The 10,766-nt window shown below is 37.5% G+C and overlaps 1 protein-coding gene across 1 annotated transcript; it reads right to left on the bottom strand.

Moving 5' to 3' along the window:
* Positions 1-591: 591 nt before the first annotated feature.
* On the bottom strand, positions 592-5,236 carry LOC145559762 (protein TPX2-like). Its single transcript, XM_081621076.1, has 20 exons — positions 5,086-5,236; positions 4,633-4,715; positions 4,439-4,521; positions 4,232-4,351; positions 4,070-4,146; positions 3,727-3,898; positions 3,537-3,636; positions 3,306-3,413; positions 3,110-3,214; positions 2,839-2,991; positions 2,695-2,757; positions 2,531-2,611; positions 2,276-2,434; positions 2,076-2,210; positions 1,911-1,994; positions 1,703-1,822; positions 1,450-1,616; positions 1,173-1,341; positions 1,003-1,097; positions 592-900 (listed from the first exon to the last, which is right to left on the bottom strand). The coding sequence occupies exons 1-20, from the start codon at positions 5,228-5,230 to the stop codon at positions 774-776; spliced, it is 2,346 nt and encodes a 781-aa protein (XP_081477202.1). The 5' UTR covers positions 5,231-5,236; the 3' UTR covers positions 592-773.
* Between the last annotated feature and the right edge of the window lie 5,530 nt (positions 5,237-10,766).

Here is a 10,766-nt window from a genome sequence, read left to right as displayed (position 1 = left end):
AGACACCGACAAACTGTGAAAGTTTTCCCATCTGCATCAATTGACCTGAGGTCCTGGAGCACGAAGCAACAAGAGTTAGGAGGATAGGGCATGTTTTCGTAGGTCAAGTAAGAGTAACAATCTTGCATGTCAAATGTGGTGCCGATAATGCATTGCTGGTTAGTTGGCACACCATTTTGTTGCATTGGTAGTTCTGGTGGTATTCGTAGGTCAGAAAATGACATAAGGCTGTAAGCAACCTAATATACTGTAACAAGTTTTTTAGGTTGTTAATATATTGTGACTTTTGAGGTGTGTAAGGCTGTAAGCAACCTAATATACCAAGTTGGATGGCTAAAAAAGTTTCTTTTGTTTGGCTTTACGATATATGTGAATAAAGGTTGGTTGGTTAGCTTCTTTAATCACGTAGAAATCATGTACCACAAATTTCTATAAAGCCTAGTTCTTCTAGGTCATCATTTAGTTTGGATGTTATGCTACAAGTATGGAGTAATAATTTCCATAATTTTTGCAAATGTTGCCTATTCGATAATTTAGTTCAGGCATCGGTTGGATGTCAGATCCATGAAAGGGTCACGCATATTACCCAAAGTAAGAAAGTTAGACTATTTTCACTTTGAAAAATTACTGCTTTCATCATTCCTCCACAAACCTTTACAACTTAGATTACAATATGTATAATGAATAACAGAATAAATGAATGTAAGTCTTGTTGTACACAAATCCCCTTGAGGGTTCAAAGAGTTCTTGAACAGGACAGCACCCACACCTGATCACCTCATTAGTGCAGCTGCAGCAGATTGAGCAGCCTTTATATTGGTGCCTGCTGATTCCTTTCTTTCCCTCCGTCTGAGAACATGCAATTTTGGGGATTTTGGCTTTGTTGGATCCTTAAAAGATCTGCATATAACCACCACCGTATAAGAAATTTATAGTCAATGGAATAAAGTAACACCAATTGATAAATATTGATAAAATTTTAAGAACAGTTTAAGGTCCTACTTTTGTGGTACGAATGGGTTAGCAAACTTGGGTAAAGGTCTGGCATGGGGCACCAAGGTCCTCCTTAGGTGCTTCAGGGCCTTCTCCTCCTCCATCTAACGGATAAAAAATGTCAGTATAATAACTACAAAATTGCATGTATCTTGTATGACAAACGGAAGTACATGCACCTGTTTTTCAGCCTCAGCCTCTTCTCTATATCTTTTATACATCATTTCTTTTTCCTTAATTTTCTTATCAAATTCTGCTCTATCAACAGCTCGATGTTGTACGTGGTGGTTAAACTCCTGAACCTCAGTGAGAGGCATACGTTCTTTCTCAGGAAGAGGGATAGGATCCCTGAAATTGCAAAGAAAGAGGCAAGGAATCAATGTTAGCAAGAGGCTCTTTGTAACAAATTTATCCAGCTGATGTTTGAAAATCTATTCAGCTTATGTTTATGCTTACTTGCTCAGGACTGGTTGAGCCTTGAAGATCCTCATTTGAGACTCTTCTCTTTCCTTTCTAAGTCTTTCCTCCATTTCTCTTCTCATTTCATTCTCATGCCTAATTAGACTCTCGAGTTGGAAAGGCTCAGGTTGAGTACATTCTTTAGGACCAGGTTTAGGAGGAACCTGCAACATCAGCAAAAAAAACATTAGAGGAGAAAAAGGCAGGACAAAGTAAAAATAGCATTAGAAGATTATATTAAATTGCATACCACAGGGAAATCAGTGGTGTAAGGATATGGGGTAGCCTTCGGAACTCTGGCTTTTTCCTCCTCTATCTGTTTTTGCACAAGTTCAGTGATCAATCTTCGTTCTTTCTCAGCTCCCCTTTCCTGGTTTTATGCAACAAATTCTGTAAGTTACCAATTGCAATTTGAAATATTATTCCAATATTCCACATTATGGGAAAAACAAATATACCTCAGTGTAAAGATGGAATGGATTAGGCTTTGTATTTCTTGGAAGATGTTTCTCATGGTTTGATGACTCTGAACATAAAGACAGCTGAAAGAAGACATGGAAGGTAAGGAAAAGCTAATTTCCAACAAGCAATTAATGTACAGCAGAAAAACTGTTATACCGTACCTTGTCAAATAGATCGACAACACTAGAAGAAGGTGGCGGAATCCTCTCATCAATTGCAAAATGAAATTCTTGGGGTTTTGTAACTTGCTTTTTGCTGTTGCAGAACAACCCCAATTCCCCCTTACTTTCAAATATCTACACAAGTTCAATTAAAATTATAACTCTGTAATCATGCTTTGTAAAAGTAAATTGTATGCTACCTTTTTACTCAAAGGCCGAGCCTTAAATTTTGGGATTTTCTCTAGCTCTTCTTGCTCAATCTCAAGTGTACTTTTTATCTTTGTTGGGCGTGCTCGCAAGGATGTTTGCAGCACTGGAGTTTTTGGTTCAGTTAGATGATTAGATTTCCACTGATTTTTCTGGCAATGCAAATGGACGACTCGTGTTAAGCTTAAGCATTTTAGATTATTCATCTAACAGTATAAACTGAATAGTATTCTCAGACTATTCAATACCTGATGACCAGATTCAGTCGAGACCACGGAGGATACTTCTGCATTCTTGTTGGCCCTTTCCAGAGTCTCCAAGTGGAATTCCTAAATAGAATGCATAGTCAGATATAAGCTCTCAATAATGAAACTTGACAAGATGACAGTTAAACAATGGAAAAATATCCCACCTGAAATTCTGGTTTTCGAGGAAGGCTCTTGGGTAAAGGAGGTAAAGTTGGGGCCTCAAGAATCTGACAAAATGGAGGATGTCATTTCATTACAGTGCAGAAATGGAGTAAGATGTTTAATTGAAAATAGATCATTAACAGTACCTTTTTGTTCAGCAGCCGAGCTTTGAATTTTGGCATTTTAGTCATCATTTCTTCCTCAAGCTCAGCAGAGCTCTTCACCTTTATTAAACGAACTCTTTGTGAAGATACAAAATCAGGTTCTTTAGGCCTTGTCAATTGCAGTTTAGGCTTCCCCTGCACAGAACCACCACCATCATACTGAAATTTAGAATCAAGATGATAAAAAAATAAAATAAAATAAAAAATTTAATGAAACCAAAAAAATATATGAAAAATTATCTTGTCACAGTACATTTTGAGGCAGTGAAGAATCTCTAGTGCTTGACTGAAACTTCTTCATCAGTTCTGCAGTAGAAACGAATGGCACCGGCGGCAGTGGAGGATCCCTAACATACATCTTTATATGCAATGAGAGTGTACAATTTAGTACTAGGATTGGAAACAAGATAATCCAATATGTACATAGGATTGTTGTAAGAAAATCTTACTTTTCTGTCTTCTTTGGAGGGTTTAGCTTTAGAGCACAAATTGGAATAACTAGTGGTGGCACCTGGTCTTATTTTGTGGAGCAGATTAGGAGGCTTAATGTTTAGGATCTGTTTTGGTAATAATAAAAAGGATAAAAAATAAATACATTTCAACCAAAGTAATACTTGTAAGAAGAAAATTAGTAACAAAATTTTAGCTTTGAAAGTTCTTCCCAATAATGAAACACTGACCTGCCTAGTTTTTCCATCATCCAGTTTCTGCCTCTTGATGGCTTGGTTTTCCTGGACAAAATTAGGAGTCCCAACAGAGCTGTTTAGGTTTCTTCTATCTCTGTTGATTAATTAAATTATGGTTAGCACCAAAATTTGAGCAACAAACCAATAAATCAAAGTATATCTTGACTCTAACTGAATGTTCTACCTCCTAAAACCGTCAGGTTTAGTACTTCTTGTGTGTGACTGAATTTTCGATTTCAATTCTGATGGATTCTTTAGTGCACTTGCAATCTTCATGGTCGTCTGCTTCTTCTTTTGCTCGGTCGTTGTTCGGCCTTCTTTACTAGTAAAGGCAGGCGGTTTTGGGGTGCAAACATCTGTCATATTCAGCAAAATGAAAAGGCAATAACAACCACAACAAAACCTTAGTCCCAAGATGATTTTGGTCCGCTAACATGAATAGCCCATAAGGAACATAAAAAAAGTTATAAGCAAAATATATATAAAAAGTAAATGCCAGTTCCATGAGCTTGCGCTAGAAAACCAACCTTGAGAAGGGCAGGTTGCAGATTCCACCATGATTTCTGGTTCAATTTTCACATCTGGAGCAACTACTGTCACAGTACTGAAAGTAACAGACTTGTTAAATTAGACAATGTCCGAAGAAATTTGAGAAATCAACAGAAAAAATCAAACAAACAGAAACACACCTACTATCTTCTTTGCAATTTTTCTCACAAGATACTTCAGCAGGTATACTTATTTGTTGGCTACTGATCAAGTTCGGGTCCGAGTTTTCGTTCCTTTCACCAGGCATCCCCGTATGTTGGCTAATCATACAGCATCACATGTTAATCAATAAACAAATTTGGTGTTTTCAAGGGCTGATGGTAATGTAAATCACATCAAATACTCACCCAGAAGAAATCTGATCTAGCTTTGATGAAAATACTTCTGATGAAACTGATGATTCAGTTGTAGGCTTAAGTGATTCAGAGGCCTGTGTCATACAAGATCACCAATTCAACAAAATTCTAAGTTTCTAGCAATTATTAATTGGAAAAATCGAATATTATAGTGTCGAAATCGAAAATTAGAAACTGAGATTAACCTGCGTTGTCGTTTGAGCATCGCCAAAATCGCAAAGGCTGCTAAGTTGAACTGATCTAGAAGCCTTAATTCTCAGCATAAACGCTGCAATTAATTGGAATAAAGAATCATCAAGTTCTAACTTTGCATACCCACTAATTCACCAAATTGCAACAATCGCAATGAAAAACCACAGAAATCATCCACAATTACAAGTTTGCAACCCAATTATACCAAATTTCTGAAAAATATATATTCCCTAATTGAACAATTCGATCAAAAATGTTTGTTCCCAATTACTACTGATACACCTTCCTTAATTGAGGAAATTATACAGAATAACAACAATTAATGAAATATATTCCCTAAAATGAACAGATTATAGCAATTTCCGAAACCATAAATAATCTTTCAAAACCCTAAGTCAAACTTCATGAATCAAGAAAAACAAAGAATTGAGGGTAGAAAAACATACGAGAAGGAGCATGACTAAGAGCAGACTGAAACCAAAGTTCAGCGTTTCGAGTATCCTCCTCTGATTCGCCATTGATGAAGTCATAAAACCTTGGAGCAGAGAATTCGTAAGTTTGGTCGATCACAATTGAAGTTGAATCTTCCATTTTCGTCGCTTTGTTGGGGGGGGGGGGGGGGGTGGGAGAGAGAGAGACAGAGAGAGAGAGAGAGAGAGAGAGAGAGAGAGAGAAGTGATGTGGTATGTAAGAGAAGAAATGAGGAATTTTCAGGGAAAAGAGGATATTTGGGTTGGATGGCGTTTAACGGTAAAATTTTACAACGGTCGGATTTGGAGAGGGAGGGGAAGGGGGAGGTTATGAGTTTGTGTATTCCCACTTTGCCGGATTTGTAACGGCTAGTTTGGAAAGAAGAGCGCTACGTTACTACGTCGTTTTACGTTCATCAAAAGTAATACTTGTACGATGGTATGATACAAGCTTTATTTATTTATTTTTTTTAGGAAAAGTGGGGGAATTAGATTTTTTCATCCGAGGACAAATTGTCCATAAATACACAGAGTAATGACATTAGGATAACAACTATACCATAGTTGCTCCACACCATACGGGGTGACCTAAGCTACATGGTAAGCAACAAAATTTCCTTAGCTTTACATGAGACCAAGAAATAAAATCAAAGAAATAGCAAGTATCTAAGACATCGTCAAGCAAAGAGTCCAAATCCGAGAGGTAAGTAGAGGTGTTAGTTGAGACGAACACTACAAGGGGGGGTGAATTGTATGTGAGTTCCTAATGACTATTTTTGCGGAATAATAAAAAAAAATGTAAAGGAACTTGCAATGCACACAGTATTTTACGAGGAAATCTTCCAGGGCCCAACAAAAAGTAAAACCTCGACCCTATAAGGGATTTCAAAACCAAACCAATCCACTATAATAGGACAAACTCTCAAGTTACAACCTATTAAACTCATACCTTTACTCACAAGTTCCAGACTGAACTTGCTACACAGTAGAACCCTATTCTACCCAAGCTAAGTCCCTGACTTAGATTTACTCATACTTCCTGAGTACTCTCACTCAGCTTCAAAACTGTATGCAAAGATATAAACCACGCACACACACCTAAGAACCCAACCAATATAAATAATTCAAATCTAGTATATGAAAGGTAAGATACACATGAAATTCGAAACTAATATGACAAACAATGAACTTGGCAAACTTACACTAAGCACTCTTTGAATTCTTTACGCATAACTCACAAAAAATATGAAATCTGATTTCTACAATTTATACAAGACTAGCTTGTATAGAAAGTAGGGTTTTCAAAAGATAATTTTGTTAATTTACCAAAATCACAAAACACGATTTTATGTAAATCTTTTTAGAAAAACTTATCTAAGATAATTATGAAAAGAATAATATCTTTTAGTAATCCAGATTTTATGAAATAACATCTTTTTGATGAATCTTGTCACAAAACTTATCTTCCGTAAAACTTTCCTAATTTAAGCTTGCCATGCTTTTGTCACGTTTCTAATAAAACTCATGTGTAAACCTGCCAAACATATTTACAGTAATTCTAAAGAATAAAAACTTAACAAAATTAAATTACTTCATTAATTAATGCATTCCAGGATACTTGGGCTTCACGCAATCCAGGACTAAGTTCCTACTGTCACTTGACTTCCAGTTCTCAACTGGAATTTCGCAGACCAAGTTCTTGTGAAACTTATTGTCTTTAACGCAGGCCAAGTTGAGCTTCTCAACTTGCTGTCTTCATGTTCCTGTTATGGAACCCAGGTACTTCCTGGTTGGAATTCTTCATCTACCTTGTTTAACTTTCCTTGAAATCTCCTCAAATCTTCATAGTTAGGCTACTCTTCTACTTTCGAAATCTACTTTGCCTGTTTTAATTACAACACTTAGAGAATTCTTATTAACTGAAGTTTGCTAGTTTATATTCATTATCATCAAACCCCTTAAGCTTCAACAATTTCCCCCTTTTTGATGATGACAAACTTTAGAAAACTACTAAGGAAAGTTGATTCACATAGACGGACATACTTTTGTATTTTTAGTTATTGACAGAAAGTAAAAACACATAGAAATAAAAAAACAAAAACAAAAATAACTATAACAGAACAAAAATAATAGAACACAATAAAAACTGAAACTATTAAAATATTTTATACACAACATTAGAGAAGCTTCTGATACTTTATCGACTAGAACCCAAAGTAACTTCAGCCTTCAAGTTTGCTTCTTCTTTTCCCCCTTTTAGCATCAACAAAAAGTCTTGTAAATTTAAGTTATTAAGCATCTATCCACAGCCCCACAAGCAATTCATCGAGTGTGGGAAACTGAAGGCAGTGCTGCTAAATTCCCTTTAGTTAATTCCACTTTCCTGCACATGCTTTCATAATATAAAAAACACACATGCATAAGCAAAGTTCCAAATTATCATTAAAAATCAAAATAACATCCTATTTAGCAAATTTACAAACCCAAAATAGTTCAAAGTTTTAAAAACAGAAACTGAAAATGTTCATGACTTAGACAGCAGGAAGAAAAGATGAAATTAAGGCTAGGCTAGGCTAAGATAGGCTAAGGTTAAGATAGGCTAGAGAGATGTAAGCTGGATTAACTCAAAAAGAACTCTATAATCTTCTTGTTGTCCTCCTTTTGGTGCCCAATGCTTGCTTCCAGTTTACCTTCCAAGTTCTTGATAGCCTTTTGAAACTCCTTCTTCCATTCCCAAGACTCTTCTCAAGACCATGTACTGCTCTCTCCAACTTCTGAATTTTTCCTATAGCCTCTTTGAGTTGCTTCTCAGCAATCTCAACTTTGTTTGAAAGTTCAGACACCTGCCCCTCAAGCACATTTTCATCAGAATCCAACTCTAGGGGTTTCTCCATACATGTTTGAGGGAAAGAGCTAACTTACAATCTTCTGCTCTTTCTCAGTGGTTCCCCTAAGGCATCCCCTTATTTCTTCTTTCCACTAGGAGTGGATTTCTTTTATTCCAACTTATGAATACTCCCATTCACAACTTCTAGGCTTATACCTAACAGAGTTTCTTCATTTATCACATTTTCTGCCTTCTCCTTCTATCCCCCATATTTCCCTTTGAGTTCAACTCTAAGTGATTCAAATACAATAAATAAAATAGCTCCATAACCCACTTTGTTCTTGCCAGGAACACATTAAGCTAAATGTTGATACATAAGGGAGGGAAAGTTTATTTTTATCTTTTTACATAGACAGGAAATAACAGTCATGTCCATCGAATAGGCTTCCCCCTTCTTTTGAGTTCTAGGCTAGATAGTCTTTTTCACCAAATTAAACAACAACTTATTCATAGGGCTCAGATCATTGTGACTCATTGTGTTCTCCCCCCTTTTTCCTCCTAGAAACTCAGCTATATCACCTTCTAGAAAATTTCCTACCTTCACACTAGATTTTCCCTTCACATACATCTTACATCCCTCAGTTGGAACTTTCAAGATAGTTCATAGGGTTTCTACATTAAACTTAATTTTAATTTAATTAACTACACTTGAAAATACCCCTTGTTTCACTTGAAATTTTTTGCAGAATTCATTTATATCAATTGGGAGTAGTTTTAGAGTCATTTTCGGGCTTGATTTATCCTATTTTCCCTTTTATTCTCTTATTTTCCTTTTAATAAAGTTTCTTTTTACTTTCGTTATTTTGGCTTGTTTAGTTGATTTTCTTTATTTTCATATTTTATTCTATTTTATTGCGTGTTAGCTTTATCGTTTTAGTGTTGTTTCTCTTTATTTAATTTGTTATATTTATTTTCATTTTATTTTCATTTTACTTCTCTTCTCGGTTTTCTTCATGTGTGTAGGTATGCGCTTGGGTCAAGGTTCGTGTTCTAATTTAAGGCCATGTTCGAAACTCTAATGTTTGAGGTTTAATTCAATCACTCATTTACTAGGCTGCTGCCATTTCCTATCCTTCACCCCACCTTCTTAACCTCCACCCCACCTTCTTAACCTCACCTACTGCAGCCACTCAATTGCAGCAGCCACCACCACCACACTACATCTGCCACACTAAAACCAAACAACAACATCAACTATCCAACAATCGCAACACCCCTGTTTAGCCGCAACAGCCCGCATACACCTTAATCTCTCACATCGCTGCGACTCTCACCACCCTCTGCAGTCCACCATTAACACCGCAATAACTGTTGCATTACCTCTCGCCACCAAGTCACAACCCCATCAATTGCAGCGGCAGCCGCAACACCTGACCACCGTCTCCATACACCCTTAATTACCACTTTTGAACCTCAATTTTCCAGCCCCAATTGCAGCAATATTGAATCAGACTGAAGACCCAACCAACAATGATACGGTATTGGAAAGCTCCATTTTCGGATTAGATTTCAATTTGGGCACGCAGCTCTATCAGAAGGCGCACAAATAGAGTCCAAAAACAGATTTTAGGCAGTAGCAATTGTTATGGGTAAAAATCTGCAAGGGTCAGTCAACGACAGTCAAGTAAGGTCAATGACGAAGACTCCTCTTGACGAAGGTGTAGGCTCGACGACACACCCTCGGCATTGACAGAAGACGAAGTTGAATAACAACTCCCTATTTTTTAGGAAGAGATAAATGAAGACTTAGTCCAAGCTTAGCCAATTTAGTCCGTTAGAAATCAAAACAGAAAAAGAATATTCACAGCAACTAAAGTCCGAAAATCATGGGAACAATTCTATCTACTGGCAACGACTAGAATTAAACCTAGCAACCATCTATATAAAGGGCAGAGCAATGACGAGTAGAGGGCAGATTCATCTAGCAATATACACACTACATCCCATCTTGTAAACTGATATCATTATTTTTTGCATAGTGAAAGTTTGGTAGATCCTCATTCCACCTGCGGTTTTTACCTTCATTGGGTTTTCCGCGTCACCAATTCCTCGTGTCGTTTATTCTTTTTCTTATTGTGTTTTACCTTTGATTTCGCTTAGTTGATTCGTAGCCTAGATTTTGATATTCAATCCCACTCAACAAAAATTAGCATAAATAATTTGGCGCCGACCGTGGGGCTACAACTAGGTAAAGTCTAAAAAACTCCCTATTAACCCTTCAATATGTCAGCCGACGAAATGACCCCTGAGCCGCTAAAAGCAGCTTATGAGAAGATTCAAGCCAATCTTGAAGCAGCCAGGGAATCCAATGAGCGTCTCAGCAAGGAAAAGGAAGCATCAGAATCTGACGCAGCTACCCTCCGTCAGCAATTGGAGTCCGCCCAGAGCAATCGTCGTCGTCGGCCAAGGCAGTTAGACCTGATCCAAAGGATGCCGCCGCTGGATGACGTTGAATCTCCGCATGACACTGATACTGAATCCAGTGACGGAGATATGAACTTGGACCCTCCAGTTAAGAATGCCGGGCAAAGAATTACTCGAACTTCAGGGGATGACCAGGACAACCCGCAGCCAAATCAGACAGAAATCCTGCTCCAAAGGTTGGCTGCCCTAGAAAAGCAGAACTCTAGGGTGCTGTCAATGATGAAGAAGATGCCCGGCGTGCCGATCCCTGTTAAGAGAGAAGCTCCAGATGGATTCGCGGCGACCCCGTTTTGCGACGAGCTGGCCATGGCCTGGATTCCCAGAAGGCTATCGCTCCCGACGTCCA

This window comes from Chenopodium album, chromosome 9 (assembly GCF_948465745.1).
Source record: "Chenopodium album chromosome 9, dcCheAlbu1.1, whole genome shotgun sequence".
NCBI classification, from domain to species: Eukaryota; Viridiplantae; Streptophyta; class Magnoliopsida; order Caryophyllales; family Amaranthaceae; genus Chenopodium; species Chenopodium album.
This window is presented reverse-complemented; position numbering and strand designations above follow the sequence as displayed.